At 47.1% G+C, this 18,689-nt stretch overlaps 1 protein-coding gene across 1 annotated transcript in view; it reads right to left on the bottom strand.

The window, feature by feature from the left end:
- The window catches only part of GRN (granulin precursor), a 29,909-nt gene extending 11,220 nt beyond the window's left edge, over positions 1 to 18,689 (bottom strand). Inside the window, exons 1-7 of the mRNA XM_079950201.1 lie at positions 18,459 to 18,689; positions 8,093 to 8,252; positions 6,133 to 6,294; positions 4,383 to 4,482; positions 4,105 to 4,217; positions 1,348 to 1,486; positions 1,108 to 1,214 (exon numbers count right to left, since the gene is read on the bottom strand). Coding sequence (XP_079806327.1) covers positions 1,108 to 1,214; positions 1,348 to 1,486; positions 4,105 to 4,217; positions 4,383 to 4,482; positions 6,133 to 6,294; positions 8,093 to 8,239 — 768 coding nt within the window. The 5' untranslated portion in view covers positions 8,240 to 8,252; positions 18,459 to 18,689. The remainder of the gene's footprint in view (positions 1 to 1,107; positions 1,215 to 1,347; positions 1,487 to 4,104; positions 4,218 to 4,382; positions 4,483 to 6,132; positions 6,295 to 8,092; positions 8,253 to 18,458) is intronic.

Genomic DNA, 18,689 nt, shown 5'->3' with positions numbered 1-18,689 from the left:
AAAGGTTGTGGGCATTAGATCCAAAACGGCACTGCCTGCATCTGCCTAGCTTGGGACGTAGGGTGGGCTGGAGGGCACCAGTTCATGCCAAACATTGCAAGCCATGCTTCTGGTTTGAGGGCTGCATCTTTTCCATATCTTGCTGGTACGGGCAGCAAGCCCAGAGGACAAGTGCTAATTTACAGCAAGGCTTCACGGAACAGACACCCCAAAGCTCCCCTAAAATGAATCAAGTGTTGGGGAGTCAAGGTCCTCAGAAGAAGCTGCATTGGTGGATCTGTGTTGCTGGGAGTAAGACTGGGAAATATATCGTCCAAAATCAGTTTGAAGTCCATATCATGATATTGGTTTCATAATTTTTGACCTGGAAATGTATTGCGAATCACGATGTGTGTGTGTATGCTCTGTGCAAAAGTCAAAATGTGGGGGAAACCGTGAAGCCAGCCAATGCCTCTACAATGCTCTGCCCTTATTTCAGACATTGTGATACAGTCATACCTCGGGTTACAACCGCTTCAAGTTGTGTTTTTTTGGGTTGCGGACCGCTGAAACCTAGAAGTACCGGAATGGGTTACTTCTGGGTTTCGGCAGTCACGCATGCACAGAAGTGCCGGATCGCAATCTGCGCGTGCGCAGATGCGGGTTGTGAATGTGCACCCCGCACAGATCATGTTCGCAACCCGAGTGTCCACTGTATATTGGTATATCGCAAAGTTCAGCTTGTGATAAATTGTGATGTCGAAAACCAGGCATCGCCCAGCGCTAGAGTGGAGTACAAGCCTCAGGGAAGTGGGCAAATGAAAGAGGGAGGTGATTTCTTGCTTCACCCCCACAGCCAAAATCCAATGTACAGTGAAACTTTGGTTTTCGAACAGCTTAGTTGACGAACAAATCGACTCCGCAACGCCTTGGTTTTCGAACAGTTTAAAGAGTCAAACGGACTTCTGGAACAGATTGAGTTCAAGAACCAAGGTTCCACTGTATGTTGGTCAAAAAACAGAGCTGCCACAATTTGAATTTAGCGAGAGCCACAGGCCTAGCAACACTGGCCCCTTCCACTGGACCCACACAATCCCATCCAGTTGTCTTTCTGAATTTGATACTTACATTGGGTAGGTGGCAGCAGCCATATTGGCCCGTTGGGAGAATGCAGCAGGTATCTGTATCCGGGCAGCTGGACTCATTACCTGGGCAGAGACTGTTCCGAGGTGAATCTGCAGAGGAGGTTCAGGGACAGGAATTTAAGGGGGTAGGATGCGCTGCCTTGTCAGAAGGGGAATGAAGAACTGCTGCACTGAATGGGCAGCAACTCCAGGTCCACCCCATCCTTCACTCCCCGTTCCGTACCCAACAGAACCGCTCGCCTGGTCGCTGGGAACTTCTTCCGAAGAGGGTGCTCCCCGGAGGCTGCAAAGCACCGCGCGTGTGGCAGGTCGCAAGTTGTGTTGTGTGGGCAGCAGTGGATCTTGTCTTCACAGCACAATGCCTTGGGAGAAAAAGAGGCGAGGAATGTGACAGTAAGCCCAAAATCCATTATTTCAACTGGTTGTTGTTTTTTTAAATTTTCATGTTGCTGTTATATATTTGCTTTTCTTAGCTTACGGGTTCACGGTACTTTCAATATTTAATTGTAAGCCACCCTGATCATGTATCCCAAAGATTGTGCTTTTATTATTGCCTTTTATACCCAAACAAGTTTCTAGTCTGGCATGGATGATGGGAGGTGTAGTCCAATGACCACGGATAACAGCCACGGGTTTCCCATCCCTGCCTGATTTGATTTGCTGCTTGCTTCACACACACACACCTCAATTACCCGGTCCTATTTCTAAGTTATCTGCTCACAAGTACATCAGCACACACAGTATTTTTCCTTCAAGAAGCACCACCTCAAGCTTCTTAGCAGCTATATTACACAGACTCTTTTGCCAATCGCTTCAGAAAGTTCAAGAGCACTTGTGCCTTTGAGATGTTGAGTTCGTAATGACTTTCTCTTGAGTTTTTTTTTTTTTTACATTTTTAAATATTTAGTTAGGTTTTTTAAGAGGTGTCAAGTTGTATCCCAGCATAATTACTTAAGGAGGAGCTTCGGTTCCGAAACACATCCAGCTATAATACTGCATTCAGCTATAATGAAACTCTCACAGATGTGGACTTTGGAGAACCTATTTCTGCTTTTTGCATTCTCTCACGAATTTGCCCCCTGGTTCTTTTTGAGTTTTTCTTTTCTTTTTGCACGACCTGGAGCCGTTCTATAGTGCACCTGCTCTCTTGCTGCACTGCAGACTCCTCCCCACCCCCCAGCTAGCCAATGGGTCTTGCTACCCCGTAAGACCCACTCTCCCTTCTGGGAATCTTCAGGGATTCAAGCCGCACAGACACACTTGGTATCAATGGTATAAGGTGTGGCCCAGAAGTTGCTCCACAACCTCCTGATCAATACAAGAACTTAAAACCAAGTCAGACCCAAGGCAGTGAGGGATCCAAAGGTGGATCTTGGGGCAATTTGGAAGAAGATCAACAAGGATTTCCTATTCTGTTGTTTAATAACAGCAGCAACCAAACTACACTCCCAGTACAACTGCTGAAGCGCAGAAAGTTGGGGCAGGTGACGAGGATTGTATTCTGTGGAGGGTGCCTCATTACGGTAGAAGGGGCACTGCCCCCCAACCTCGCTCTTCCAGAGGGCAACTCTGGTTTATCTGCTTTCTCCTCCTCAGTCCCAATGCTGCCTTGCAGAACTCGCCAGAGACCAAGATGGTGACAGAAGGAGACTGAGTTGGCTTCGCTTGGCATTGGCTCTGGCACCACCTGCTGTTGGGCTCCTTGTCTCCTGCCCTACCAGTCCCAAACATGCACCAGCCACCACTGAATTTTGTGTGTGTGGAAGGACTGGGACGCGGTTCGGTTCTGCCACTCACATTCCTGGGCTCAGAATTCTTTAATTGTTAAGTGCTGGCCTTTTGCATCTGGTTCTGGCTGGCAGATCTTTGGGTTCTAATCAATAGCAAAGTAGAATGTGGGAGCCTGAAGTCCACCCACCTCTGATCTCGACCACTATTGTCTACTCTGACAGACAGCAGTAAGTGCTCCGTCATGGTGCTGTGGCTCCCGCAACGTCTCAAGACAACTGCAGGTGCCCTTCAGAAGCCTCTGCTTTTCCATCAGATTGGCTTTTAGCGGTCAGGAAAAAGGCAAGCTAAAGATTTAATAATATATGACGGGTTTTCAGGTTGTTAGTCACCCAAAGGCTAGACATCAAATCAATTAATACCTTGATTTTAAGGGGGGGGGGACACTGTTCTCTGCAGCTTTTGCTTACACTAAGTGTTTCGTGAGTTGCGGAAGCATCTGCAGGGAAAAGCACAGAACAGAACACTGGGTGGGGAATCCAGTTCTCTCTTCACTTTAAAACCAAGTTTCTAGTCCCTTGGGCTGTACATATATGTACATATATTGGGCTGTACATATATGGTTGAAAGCGCACAAGAAACGTGTTAAAATCTCAGAAGCACAAAAAGTGGCTGAGTGGCCTTCAGTGTGGCTTGTGATTACGAGAAAACAAAAATGACACAAAGTGCTAACAGTGAAGAAATTATATATATATACATACACACACACACACACACACACACACACAAGAAAGGACAAATTATGCAAATGAAAGATGCTTGTATCATTTATAGACTGCAGAATTAAGCTTCTTTGATTTTTATAGGTTAGTGATGCAGAAGGAAGATATCAGTATGAAATGGCAATGCCAATAGGAATTGTAATCGTTGGACTTGACAATCTTTGGACTTGACTATCCTTGGACTTTACAACAATAAAAACATATAGAAGCTTAATAGTAATATGATATGTTGTTGCCACCAGGAACTGTGCTTTGCAATTTTTTGACATGACGACTACAGTTTAATTATATATAATGTTATGTTACTTTATAGCCAGTTACGTGTGTGTTGTGGTATTCTGAACATGAGTTATGTAACGAGGCAATTGTGGTGTGTGTTGAGCTGAGATTCCTGCATTGCAGGGGGTTGGAACAGATGACCTCTGGGGGTCCCTTCCAACTCTACGATTCCATCTGCCGGGCCCCCATACCTCGGGCATCGGGCAACAGCCCCAGACTCCATCGGGCATCATACAACAAGTAGACTCGTTTGGGCATTCCGATTCCCCATCTGGACACTGAACAGCACCGACTCTGGCAGGAACTAGAAGCCAAAAGCAACAGAAAATCCATGTTAAAAGTAAGTTCTAGCCAATTTTCGAAAAGCTTGGCATTCAGAGGAAGCCACTGGGATAATTAGAAAATTCTTCTTGCCAGGTTTTGCAGTTCATTGTTCCAGCTGTGACCACCCCTCTCTCCTTTCCATCACCCTGCCCCACGGTACCTTCACTCTTCGAGCAGGATTTCCCATCAGGACTGCAGCGGGAGCCAAGGGGGCAGCAATAGTGACCGCCAGCACAGGAGATGCCCTGTAAGAGAGGAGCATAGCTGTCAACTTACAGATTTGAAAATAAGGGACCAGCAGCCTCGAAAATAAGAGATCAGCAGCCAAAATAAGGGATTGTAGTCAACCAGCTGAAATACAAAGTTAAAAGGGACCAGATAATTTTGGAGAGCAGCACCGGTTTTTAGCCCTGCATTTCCAGAGGTTGCTGTTCAAGCTGATGAAGCACTGCAATTAAATAACTACAAGCAGCAACCACTTCATGCGCAAAAGGAAGTCCAAGCTATGAAGATGCTACCCCAGGCAGAGACGCTCAGTTCGGCGGCCGCGAGGAGGATGGCGGCAGAAGGGCCCGAGGCTCCCACCAGTCCCAGCGGGGAGGGGCTCCCGGGGACCGAGGCTGGTGAGAGGAGGCCGGAGGGGGGCGGGCTGGGCAGCCAAGCAACACAGTTGGAGCCTCCCTCCTCCCTGGCCAGCAGGGAGGGAGGGAGAGGAGCTGCTTCCTTTGAAACCTGGGAAATTTAAGGGACATCATCAATAAGGGACAGCAGCGGGACACAGCGCTGGGATAAGAGACTTTCCCGCCAAATAAGGGACGGTTGACAGCTATGGAGAGGAGGGGAATGTCAGGGGGAAAGACATTCAGCACAAGAGATGGGGGTGGTGATTGCAGGCTCAGAAGGAATCTGCCTTTGCCTGGACCACAGCAGGGTGGGTATTTTCTAGGCAGAGGTGTTGGGGACTCAAGTCTGCCCATGAACTAGACAGGGAGGCATGGCAGCCATGTAGCTGGCTGCAGCCACTCAGTGGGATGCTTTCCTTCCATCCCTTTCCAGGACTACAGTCAGTTGCCATCCCCTCCTTCTGTGCTTCGTTGCTCCACAGTGCTCAGGTTAAGCGGAGATCACAAGGTCGATCAAGAAGGGTGGTGGCTCACCTACTCAAAGGAGAGACTGACTAAAATATCTTGCAGTCATGGCTGGGGATAGGAAGAGCTTTCGGAGAGGTTTCTGCTGCCTTCACAACTAAAAAGCATCCTACCCACAAACTCTGGCAGAGACCTTTCTGAGATACTCAATACGAAAATCATATTTCTCCTCCTTTTTAATCACCCAGTTAGGAGCAGGGTCCAAATGGAAACAGAGATCTATTAAGTGTTAGAACATCTGTTCTGAGATTTATTTCAGCACAGAGCACAAAAGGAAAAAGGCAGGCTGAGACTACAAGGTGTAGGACATGGAGGCTGAATCTTGTTGGTTTCTATTTCCCTCACTGAGCAGCAACTGCAGTCACAAGACATTGTTTTGCATTCCACAGTCAGAGTTACTGTTGGATTCCCACGGGAATGGGAGACTGGATGTGACGTTCACTGGTTTCCTGTTTTTCACTGTTCTCTCGGTGTTCTTTGTTTCCGAGAGGAGTTGCTTCTCTGCTCTCACAGAGGCAAGATGCATAGAAGTGTAAATAAAGTTAAGAATGTGGCACATACTGCTTATCCTTCTGCTGTGTGGACTATGCTGTTTGGGCTCAAGATAAGACGAGCCTGTATCAGCTTCAGATGGGCAGAAGCTGGTCAAAATCTCACAAATCTTTCCCTTTCGGCTATCCCGAAACAGTCCTGGAGAAGACCTGCACCTTGCAGGAACACCCTCCCCTGTTCTCTTCTGTGTCTCACCTCTTTCCAGGGGCAGCAGGCCAAGTCATTGTCTGGAGTACGCAGGCAGGAGTATTCCGCCGGGCACACACGGCCGTCTAAGCACGCGACACCAGAGGGCTCCACCACCTGGTGGAGAGAGTTGTCTTGCGGAGGGAACATGCGCAGGGAGACACCTGTGAACTGAAAACAGAAAGAGGAAGTGGGAAAGTGGGGAGCAGAACTGGCCCCGTGCAGATACTCACACAGACCCAAGACCTCCCTGGAAGAAACAGCTGATACAGAGCTGGGGGGTGTGGGGAGGTGTCACGTAGCTCAGTCAGTAGGGCGTGAGACTCTTAATCTCAGGGTTGTGGGTTTGAGCCCCACGTGGGGCAAAAGATTCCAGCATTGCAGGGGGTTGAAGCAGATAACTATTGAGGTCCCTTCCGACTCTACAATTCCATGATTCTAAGGTTCTACTCAGTGTTAGAAACTCAGATATATGAGCTTGGCGCCAAATGGCTCCTTAAACGAAGGTTGCGGTCACCAAATCGGAACGTCTAGTTGGAAGAGGCCAATATATATGAGAACTGTCCCCTGGGATCAAGTTACTTTTCTTCTTTTAAGTTCTCAAAGTTCTTAACCTAAGCTCAAGGTTGTCATCTGAACTAGCCAGATGTTTAACTGAGAATCAATCAGTCCATTGTTTGAAAAAATGAGACTTTAGAGCCCCCAAAGTGGCAACTGGACGTTCCGTTTTGGCGTCTGCGGCCTTGGTTTAAGGAGCCATTTGGTGCCTAGATTATATCTGAGTTTCTAAGACTGCCAACAGCCCTACCCTCCATGAATTTGTCTAATCTTTTTGTAAATCCACCCAGGCTGGTGATGGTCATTACTACCTCGTGGGGGCCAGGGGGAGGGAGTTAACTATGGATATATATATATATATGCACAGGTGTACATAGAGGTTCAGGGTTGTATGGACTGGTGGAACACTGTTCTATTCTGATCCTTTTCAGGTGTGCTATTGGTGCGCGTGTGCCACAAACAGGTGGGGTGAGCCGGAACAGCAAGCTCAGTTCCACTGCCAAGTAAGTGGCAGGGAGCCATTTTACTTGTGGACTTTGAGCTCCAGCCAGTGTTAGAAACTGATACAGAAAAGCTAGGAGCCAAACGGCTCCTGGGGCCTGGGTTATAGGCGCCAAAACAGAGTGTCTACTTGGGGGAGGGGGGCTGTCGGCAACACTTTTTATTGGCATGAATGAACTTTTACGGTCTCAGACCAGGATTATTATTTATTATTCTGATAAGCTTGAACTAATAATTCACATAAGAGAGACATTGTTAATAGCACTTTTTTAATCAGAAATAGTTAATACATGTTTAATCTGGTGTTTACAATATTGGTACCATAGTTCAGTTTTCAAAACACTCTACTCTTTACTGTTAAACTCCTCAACATATTGTCTATCCTTAACATTTACTTCAAGGCTTCAAAACAGATACATTTCAGTAATCCTTGAGTGCCAGCCAGGCGCAAAAAAGGGCACCCAGACTTTTTGAGGTGTTTGCAAATGAAGAATCTTTAGGTGCAAAATGAGCCTGGCGCCCTGTTAATTTCGAACCCTGTCTTCAACTCATGGAGAGGGAGAGGGAAATAGTGAAACGGGAGGGTAGAGCTTAGCAAGCTCATTCCTGCTCATATGTGGGGTGAGGATTTTATTTTTATTAAAAATATAAGCTTTGGGAGTATTTGTTTTTCCTGTTGCGGCTATTTTATGCTTCCTTCCTATGTTTTAATTTGTATTTATGCATTATACAAACATTTCTGCACCATTCTGGAATCTTTTTGATGTCCAGAAGTACTTTAAATAAACCATTGTTTAAAAAGGGTGCATTTCATGGAAGGGGGGGAAACAGCTCTGCCTTTACGAAGTTGGGAGAGGGACAAAGACTTGGCTTTTCACCTACTTGTGGAAGGTGCAAATCTGGTTCTCACCTGAGGCTGGTCACAGCAGGAATATCCATCTTCTCCAGAGAGCTTGCAACAAACGGAGGATCCCTTACAGCTATGGCCATCGGGGCACTGCAGAGAATAAGCTGACCCTCCGAGCACCAGGCATACAAACAGCTGTACCCACCGCATCTTCGCCAAGAACCTGAAAAGAGAAAGATGGAGAAAAGGACAGGTGTTGATTAATTACAGGCAAGTCAATGTCTTCCAGCAGTCATGAAATTAAAAGATGCCTGCTTCTTGGGAGAAAAGCAATGACATACCTAGGCAGCATCTTAAAAAGCAGAGACATCACCTGGCCAACAAAGGTCCGTATAGTTAAAGCTACGGTTTTCCCAGTAGTGGTGTATGGAAGTGAGAGCTGGACCATAAAGAAAGCTGATCGCCAAAGAATTGATGCTTTTGAATTATCCCGCCGCTCCTGGACCTGTTCTGGGGGCTGGAATCGGGGAAGCTCGGGCTTCCCCCGCCCCAGCCCCGCGGCTAAAAACGAAGCCGTGTGCAGTCTCTCCCAGCTGGAGAGGTTGCGTGTGGCTAAAGAGGAAGCCAAGACAGCCAGCGGGATGGATCCCGCTCGCTGTCTTGCCTTCTTTGCTCTTTGGGGATGGGGGGGGGGGAAATAATTTTTTTTCTTTATTTCCCCCCCCCTAAAAAACTAGGTGCGCCCTATGGTCCGGTGCACCCTACGGAGCGAAAAATACGGTATCTCTGCCTCTTGCCCTCCATTGCTTCAGCTTCTGCTCCAAGTCTGGACTTCCCTCTGCCAGACTCCCCCCGCTTCCTAAACCCTGTTGTTTCTTCAGCTTCCGACACCTCCTCCTCCCCGTCTTCAACCTCTTACCACTCATGGTCGTCCCACCACTCACCCCCAGGCTCTGAGCCTTCTTTCCCTGGGGGAAGTCCATGATATCTCGGTTGCCTGGGCAAGATAAAGTGACTGACAAATTTAATTAATAATAATAAATGCCAAGAAGCAGACCCAAGCAACACGTGCATCAAAAGCATGACCCAGAACCATAGCTGTCAACTTACAGATTTGAAAATAAGGGACCAGCAGCCTTGAAAATAAGGGACCTGCAGCCTCACCTGTTCCAGGCACTCCAGTCTTCCTGTCCTCCTGCAGTCTGGTCACACTCATGCTTCGAGAACACTGTCCAACCAACTTTGTAACCAGAGGTTCAACTGAATAGAATCTGAATCACATGCACCACAAGGCCTGTGCAGCCTCAACTTAAGATGGCTCCCCGGCCTGGCTTTGCACTGCAAAGTTTGCAGCAGCACGTGCAACAAAATGGCATCCAGCATTCAAAAACCCCCTCAGCTTGCATTAACTAGCCACACACAAGGCATGCAAGCTCCACCCCCCAGTCGTTCTTAGACTTCTTATTGGGTGAGCAACACAGCCAAGCAACACAGTTGGAGCCTCCCTCCTCCCTGGCCGGCAGGGAGGGAGGGAGAGGAGCTGCTTCCTTTGAAATTTAAGGGACATCATTTAAGGGACATCCATATCCATCAATAAGGGACAGCAGCGGGACATGGCGCTGGAATAAGGGACTGTCCCTTCAAATAAGGGACACCTGACAGCTATGCCCAGAACTCTGACCTACTGGAGTATCACGTGACTCAGCTGGGTCATCAGCTGACTTAACTGACCCTCGTGTGACTCAGTCATTTTGTACAACATCATGTGAGCAAGCTCTGGGTGTGAACAGAGCTGGTAATGGGAAGTTCTAGTCAATGCTGCATTGCGCCATAGAGTTGCTGACTGCAGGCTGGAAGGAAAGGCCTTGTCACTGAGCTCCTACCGCTGCCCAAGAAATCTTCAAAGCGAGGCCAACCCTACCATTAGGCAGAATGAGGTTATTACTTCAGACAGCAGATGCCGAGGGGCAGGGTACAGCGATGAGGTGTTGGGAGCAGGGCGGATAAAAAAAAATCCACGATTTTTTAAAAATAAAATGCTTTTGGAGGAAAAACCTTTCTAAAGATAGTTTTCTATTTAAGTTACATTATAGTCCAAAGGCTATTCATCAGGAAATAAGGATTTGTTTTAAGTTTTTCATGTGCTAAAACTCAGTCTAATTTTTAAAAAATTGTTTGACCACATCAGTTAACAAACATGGACACATATGCTATGTTATTGTTTTAGTTAAATAAATTGTTATTGAGGAAATGCTTATTTTTCTCCTTCCAATACAGCAGAAAAGTTGTCCAAATATAAAGTTGACTTATTAAACCTCACAATAATTTCATAATTATCTATGTATTTCTAATAGTATAACCAAATCAGTAACTTTTGATATAGCTGTAAAAACTACCCTGAAAATTTATTATTCAAAAAATGTAAACCTTTATCTGGTTGTAAATATTAAGATTATACCAGCAAGAATGAGTCTTTCTGTAAAAAGATGATTTAAATCAAGACTTACTGACTAGTGCTTTAAATTGTGATTTAAATCGATTTGATTTAAATCAAATCCACCCTGGTTGGGAGTACAGAGCTGTGTGTACCCCATGGCCAACGCTGTAGCCAAGTGCCCTCAGGTGAGAAGCAGGATTTTGCTCCATTCCAGTGTTTTCGTTGCTCGGTCCCTGCTCCTGCCAACCTAGCAGTTTGAAAGCATGTCAGGTGCAAGTAGATAAATAGGTACCGCTCCGGCAGGAAGATAAACGGCGTTTCCGTGTGCTGCTCTGGTTGGCCAGAAGCAGCTTAGTCATGCTGGCCACATGACCCAGAAGCTGTACACCGGCTCCCTCGGCCAGTAAAGCAAGATGAGCGCTGCAACCCCAGAGTCGGCCACGACTGGACCTAATGGTCAGGGGTCCCTTTACCTTTTACCTTATCCCACCAAGGAGCTCAAGGTGGCCTACTTGGTCTCCCCACTTTACCCTCAAACAACACTGAGAGGTAGGTTGGCTGAGGTAGAGTGACTGGCCCAGGATCACTCAATGAGCTTCATGGCCGAGTGCGGATTTGAACCCTGGTCTCCCAGGCCCAAGTCTAACAGTCTGACCACCACGCCACACTGGAATGGCGCAGGGCATGGGGATGTCTGCTTACCCTTCACCTCAGGCAGCAAAATACATTGGGCTAGACCAGTAGCCACAACTACCACCAGGCCTAGCATGAGAAAACATGAATCCCGTCCCCAGTCCCTCTTCAGAAAAAGCATTGCTATGTTGCTGTTTTAATTTAAAAACAAAATAAAAAAAATTGTATTTTATAGGTAAAGGGACCCCTGACCATTAGGTCCAGTCGTGACCGACTCTGGGGTTGCGGCGCTCATCTCGCTTTACTGGCCTAGGGAGCCATGTTTTTTTTTAATTCTGTATTTTCAGTCCAACCCTGAGGGGATCCTTGGCTGAAAGGTAGCATGACTGCAGGGGGTTAGACTAGATGAACCTTGGGGTCCCTTCCAAACTTTAGAATTCTATGACATAATATGCAATATCTACCCTTACTGAGTTTTAGAAAGGTTCTGCCTGCCTGAAGCAAGTGCCTCTTGTAAAGAGGTCGCTGGCCAGGTTAGGGGGCTTGAGGGTGGGTGCACAGGCGGGTCTGCTGCTGCCTTTGTTTCTCTTTATTGCCACAGAAGTCCAAAATAGAGCCAAATTGGCAGCCGCAATCAGGAACTGAAATTATGTGTCCCTGCAACCCAAATGGAAACTTTTGGTCTGCAGCTTCTATGACTGACTGACTCACACACACAGAGAGAGAGGGGGGGGGGAGACTTGAAATGAAACTTTCATGAAATGAAACTTTCAGGGAGGAAGAAGAGGAGGCAGAACAAGCAGATTCCATAAAATGCATGAGCTAGAGAGAGATCAAGGCGCTAACATTCGAGTTAGAAAGCACAGCATCTGAATTGACATGGGTTTCACCTGAACTTACGCCCGCTCTGCACTCCAGCTCCAAACTCAACTTCAATCCTTTCCAGCCTATAAAATGAACTTAGCCCCCAGGAACACAAAATCACAACTACTTCTATCCTCCGATTCACCTGATGCCTACTCAGAGGTTCATTTACCCACAAAAAAAAAGTTGACCGCAATAAAGCAGGAAGACCATTCCTTTCTCCAGAATCAGCAGTTTAGGAATTATAGAATTAGGTGTTAAGTCTGTAATTTACAGATCTAAAGATTTTTCAGATCAGCTTGCTAGCAGGAGGAGTCAATTAGCCAAAAGGGATAACTAAGGTACTTTGCTAAACCTGAGGACAGCTCGTATCTAAAGTGTGCACAATGCAAGACCGTAGATTTGAGCAACAGCGGCTTGGGAGAAATACGCACTTTAATCTGGAGTAGCCAGTCCAGACCAGCTAAGCTTCATATCCATCATGGTGGGACACCCCGATCTCTTGGCTTCAGAAATCTGATGGGGTTTGCAAGAGAAGCCGGGTTTCTTCAGCAGTTGCTCCATAAAGGAGTCATGATGTAAGGATAGGAGTCGTAACTACCATCAGCCAAGTTCAACAACGGCTGGAGATCTAGGGTTTCCCCCCCTGTCCCAGCTATAGAGGAACAGAAAGGATGAGAGAAAGAGAACGTCACATGCCTTCAGAACCAGCTGCCTTTGACGAGGCTGAACCTAGTTCCTTCTTTGAAATTACTAGTTCCCCAATTCATCTGCAGGTGTTGATGAATGGTTTTAAATGCATGTTCATCATGTGGCACCCTGAAACAGGGTAATCAAAATCAAATATCCACATCATGTGAAAACCATCCTCTGTGAATGCCTGTGCAAAAATCTTTTTGTCCATCTGCAAGAAACTTGCAACTGGGGCGCAGGCCCTCCTTCCCCAATCTATTCCACCCAAGTTATAACGACAAATGAAAGCTGTTGGGATGCTGCACTTCCAAACAGCCACTGGGAAGAGGCAGATTGCTTGGATAACATGACGCCCAGGGATGGGGCAGTGATGGCGCAGTGGTCTAAACCACTGAGCCTCTTGGGCTTGCCGATTGGAAGGTCGGCGGTTCGAATCCGCTCAATGGTGGTGAGCCCCTGTTGCTCTGTCCTAGCTTATGCCAACCTAGCAGTTCAAAAGCACGCCAGTGCAAGTAGATAAATAGGTACTGCTGTGGCGGGAAGGCAAACAGCGTTTCCATGCGCTCTGGTTTCCATCACGATGTTCTGTTGTGCCAGAAGCGGTTTAGTCATGCTGGCCACATGACCCGGAAAGCTGTCTGTGGACAAACACCGGTTCCCTTGGCCTGAAAGCAAGATGAGCGCTGCAACCCCAGAGTCACCTTTGACTGGACTTAACCGTCCAGGTAGTGATGTATGGAAGTGAGAGCTGGACCATAAAGAAGGCTGATCGCCAAAGAATTGATGCTTTTGAATTATGGAGCTGGAGGAGACTCTTGAGAGTCCCATGGACTGCAAGAAGATCAAACCTCTCCATTCTGAAGGAAATCAGCCCTGAGTGCTCACTGGAAGGACAGATCCTGAAGCTGAGGCTCCAATACTTTGGCCACCTCATGAGAAGAGAAGACTCCCTGGAAAAGACCCTGATGTTGGGAAAGATGGAGGGCACAAGGAGGAGGGGACGACAGAGGACGAGATGGTTGGACAGTGTTCTCGAAGCTACCAGCATGAGTTTGACCAAACTGCGGGAGACAGTGGAAGACAGGAGTGCCTGGTGTGCTCTGGTCCAGGGGGTCACGAAGAGTCGGACACGACTAAACGACTAAACAACAACCACCACCGTCCAGGGGTCCCTTAACTTTTATGTGCAAATAAATATGAGCAGGAGCGTGCAGGTCACAGCTTTTTCAAAAAGATGTCCTGTTGATCTGACTCGTACTTTTTTTTTGGCCATCACACACTCACAGAATCAGACCCTGAAAAAGAAGGAGTCATGGAAACCTGTGGCAGTGCTGGTGGGGTGCAGTTGAAAAATGGGAGGAAATTCAGGCTTACAGGTGGCTTGTTGACCTGCACAACTGTGAAAAGACACACTCCCTCCTGCTATATAGTCCTAGGCTTCTCTCGCAAAGCACAGAGAGCTGGCGCTCCTAAATATTACTAGGAAACAGTAGAGAAACAGCCCTCCTTCCCGAACCGGATGTGCCTCTTTCTCCTGTCTGCTGCCCCCCCCCCCCCCTTTGCAACACAAGCAAAAAGCCAACCCCTTGCGGAGCCAAACTTTCTTACTTCTCAGAAATCACAACAGAAAGATGATCCAACTAGAGTATGGATCTACACAAACTGCAGTAGTAATGTGCAGGCAGTGTGATCTCGCAAGACATGTCAAAGCAATGTACATGGATGGATCAAATATCTGTTTGTTTTATGTGTTGGTTTTTCCACCAAATCCCTTGTTCTCTAGGTACTCACCCCTCTTGTTGAGTAAACTTGTCTCCGTGTCTAAAAAGAGGGTGATCAAGAAATGGCAAGGTGGGAGATTCTCTTGTGGGCCAATTTATTATGCCAAACACCTTCAGATCACCAAGGTTGTTATAAAAAATGGATTCTCTATTTTTATTTTTTTAAATTATACCCCATGAGAGGTGTAAAAGCAGCAGTGCTCAAAGTGAAGGCACTGCAGTCCCTACTCACAGTTGAAGCCAGGGGACATATTCATAAGTAATAATTGTTTCAATTAAAAGGCATGGCAGTGTACCCTTAAATTAGGCATACCAAGCCCCGCTTGGGTCTTAACTCTGTACAGCATGTCAGTAGCCAAGCAACACCATTTCTCTTTCATAGCAAAATGATTTCTTTGCCACTTAGCACATTGCATTTCTGGGGCTGTTACAGGAAAGACTTGGAAAATCAAAGAGAAACTCAGACGGACATTTTTGCTGCCGTAATCTTGCCAAGCCAGGAAAGGCTCAGGCACTCCCAGCTATGTAGCTCCTTTAAGATAGTGCCAGGACCACAATAGCTCAAGGTTGGCCTCTCCCCATATGAAGCGACACAGACCGTGAGATCATCACCTGAGGCCCTTCTTTGTGTGCCTCCTCCACAAGAGGTCCGGAGACTGTCTCCACATTTGTGAAAGCTGACCTGGCACCATCATTAGATATTTTTAGGTGCCAGGCAAAAACTTTCCTCCATAACTGGGTCTTTAACCATCTGTGGCCTTTTAGAAGTGAGTGGGATGCTTTTAATGTACTTATTTTCCCCCTTGGTTTTAATGAATCTATTTGGAATCCCCCCCCCCAAAAAAAAAAATCTATTTGGTTTTAAGTCACTCTGAGTTGCCCTGGGCAAGATAAAGTGACTAAGAAATTACCGTAAATAAATCATAATATATGGAGCTAAAGTGCCGCTGGCATAACCAGATCATATGCCTTGTTACAATCACTCCTAAGTATCGGAACGTTACGCTTAAGAAACATGTATCATGCAGGTACACCAAGCCAAGAAGTTCGGATTGGCTGCAGCTCATTCATTTTTGCCTCAAAGGATTCCTGGCTAACAGGCCTAAGAATGACAACTACTGATCTACCCCAAGATTTATAAAACAACAGAACAGTAAAAAAGAAAAAAAGAAAAATGTTAACTCTAGAGCTAGCCGGGAATTAAGTGAACAACATCCAAAAAAATATCCTAGGCAAACAAAAAGGTCTCTACCTGGAGCCAAAGAGATAACAAAGTCCAAGTTTTATCCCTGCGAAGGTGAGCAAAAGGACTGAAAAAAGAGCAATTGTAGACCCTCCCCAACCTTGCCTCCGCCAGCAGGGAGACCAAGTACAGATAAGGTGGGCCTCTGGGGAAGATCTCAACAACTGGGCATATCCATGCAGAAGGAAATGGTCCTTAAAGTCCGCTGGCCCCAAGCCAAAGAAGGTTTAAACAGTGTTAAGAATTAGCCAAACACATTTTGCGCCTGGCTTTCGACCACTTTTGACCGAGTGAAGATGCCTGGGCTCCAAGAAGATGTCTAACGTCTCCATCATCTGGAGGTGCCTGCCTAGAGATCATTGGATCTGGACTGTTTTCACAACACATCCTGTAGAATTCTATCAGTTATATTTTACCTGCATGATAGGAATGAATTTCTGGAACCTGCCTGAGCAGGAGCAGTCACCTTCCAGAAAAAAAAGGTCGCAATATATGTGGACTTTTCTTCTTTTAAGTTTTCAGAGCTCTTAACCTAGCTCATGGTTGTTATCTGAACTAGCCAGGTGTTTAATTGAGAATCAATCACAGCCAGTCCATCGTTTGAAAAAATAAAGACTTTAGAGCCACCCTACTGCAAAATGGGGGACGCGGGTGGCGCTGTGGGTTAAACCACAGAGCCTAGGACTTGCCAATCAGAAGGTTGGCAGTTCGAATCCCCGCGACGGGGTGAGCTCCCATTGCTCGGTCCCTGCTCCTGCCCACCTAGCAGTTCGAAAGCACGTCAAAGTGCAAGTAGATAAATAGGTACCACTCAGGCGGGAAGGTAAACGGCGTTTCCATGCGCTGCTCTGATTCGCCAGAAGCGGCTTAGTCATGCTGGCCACATGACCCGGAAGCTGTACGCCACATGACCTGGAAGCTGTACGCTCCCTTGGCCAATAAAGCGAGATGAGCGCCGCAACCCCAGAGTCGGTTTAAGGAGTTTCTAACACTGGCTTAAGTTTCTAACACTGGTTCAAAGTCTCTAACACTGGTTTAAAAGTGTCAGGATTACCACCAGATAGCAAACACCGTGCTTCACCCGGTACCATACATGAACAGCCCCCCCCCCTCTGGCAGACCTCCAGATATTTTGAAATACAGCTTAGCTTCTCAACATCTGAAGGGCACCGGGTTGGGGAAAGCTGCCCTGGAGGAACCCAAGCATCCACAGCCAAGCCAGTACTACAGAAAAGTTATGGGGTGTGGTAACTGTTTGTGCATATTCCGCTGCAATGGCACAGTCACCTTTTCCACAAGAATCCCAGGACACCGTGAGTTTGCTTGCGATGGGTGTGAGACCACTATCCTTCCAGCAACCATTATGCTCTGTGCAAAAACAGCCTGCATGTGAGAAAACAAACATGTTTCCCCTTAGAAGCACACAGGAAACTCCTCATTTAGCCAAATACTACCTACACCAAGCGACAGCAGCTTTCCAGGGGTTGACAATAGGCGTCTCCCTGCCAGAGCTGGGGATTCAACCTGGACCCTTCTGCATGCAAAACTGAAGACCGATGCCAGACTGCAACGCTCTGGCCTTGCCCTGCCTGCTTGAGATCTCAGCACAGACACACCTACAGAACAAGAGGTGAAACACAGAACTTACAATGATCCAAACTCAATAAGCAGGCAACACACGTTGACTTCAACCAGAAGAGAGCGCACACACTGATTTTTGGGTTCAGCTTGTGAGGAAGTAAAAACCTAGTTGCGAAAAGGAAGTGCAACATAGTCTCTTTTACAATAACCACAAGAAGCCATAAACAGCCAGGACGGCAACCTTCAGGGTGTAGGTTTTGAGGTCAACTTATATAGAATCACAGAATTGTAGAGTTGGAAGGGATCCCCGAGGGTCATCTAGTCCAACCCTCTGTAATGCAGGAATAATGTGTGGGGGGTTTTCAACAGCTGCACAGAAAAGGCCACTCTAGCCCAGCTCTACAGAGCACAGTGTAGCTGTTTCTAACCACTATGAGTCCAAGAACCAGGCCTAGCAACCAGCCCCACCTGACACAGCTCAGAATGATTGCTGCTGTTATTTATTTAGCAGAAAAAAACCATCCTCTGGGGCTGACCCATGGCTTTTAAAGCCGTTGTCAGAGCTGACAGTGCAGGACTTAATTACTGACAGCACCTGGCACTGAAGCTAGATCCCAGGGTCAAATCCTGACTGTGTTTTTTTTATTATTATTGTTTATTACATTTCTATACTGCTCGTCACCTGAGGATCACAGGGCGGTTTACAATAGAAAAAAACACAAAAATACATACGGTAACTTAGTAACAGACCAAGCCTAATTCTCCCCAGTTTAAAAGCCCATAGACTCTTTAATTAGCCAGAGGCCTGGGTGAAGAGGAATGTTTCTTCCTGGAGCCTAAATATATGTAATGAGGGCACCTGGTGAGCTTCTCTGCAATATATCCTGCAAGGCGAAAAAGAAAGCGCACGACAGAGAGAAATGCTCAGTTTCCAATTAATCTTGGGGGGGGGGGAGGTGAAAGGAAAGGGAAAAAGAGAGAGAGAGGACAACGATGTAAAAAAAACGCAAAGGAGTTTGCATTGAGCCTAGTATTCCGTCTTCAACAGGGGTCAGCCTGACTGCTCTCAGGAAGCAATGCTGAAACAGCCAGCTTTCTCTTCCTGTATATTCCCCAACCTATTGCATGCGCAGATGATAATAACCCTGGGGTGGGGACCCCTCTGCTGTTGCACCCGGGCTGCCCAAATCAACTCACCCTTTGTACCAGCTTCGCCCCGCAAGAAGACTGGCGCGGCAGGACCTTCGCTAGCCGGTTCCTCCCAGCCCCAAAAGCAAAACCCCGGGTGCAAGGCCACGCCTCCGGCTCTCCATGGAATTGGCCGAGCCGCTCTCCCTGCAATCTGTTTGGCCGCTTTTCCTTCCTTTCCCCCTTTTTGGTTGGTTGCTTCGCTATCGCGGGCCTTGCCCCCCCCCACCCCCCCGCAGA

Source organism: Podarcis cretensis, assembly GCF_951804945.1.
Source record: "Podarcis cretensis genome assembly, chromosome: 13".
Lineage (NCBI taxonomy): Eukaryota > Metazoa > Chordata > Lepidosauria > Squamata > Lacertidae > Podarcis > Podarcis cretensis.
The sequence above is the reverse complement of the archived record's forward strand: the minus strand, read 5'-3'. Positions and strand labels throughout refer to the sequence as shown.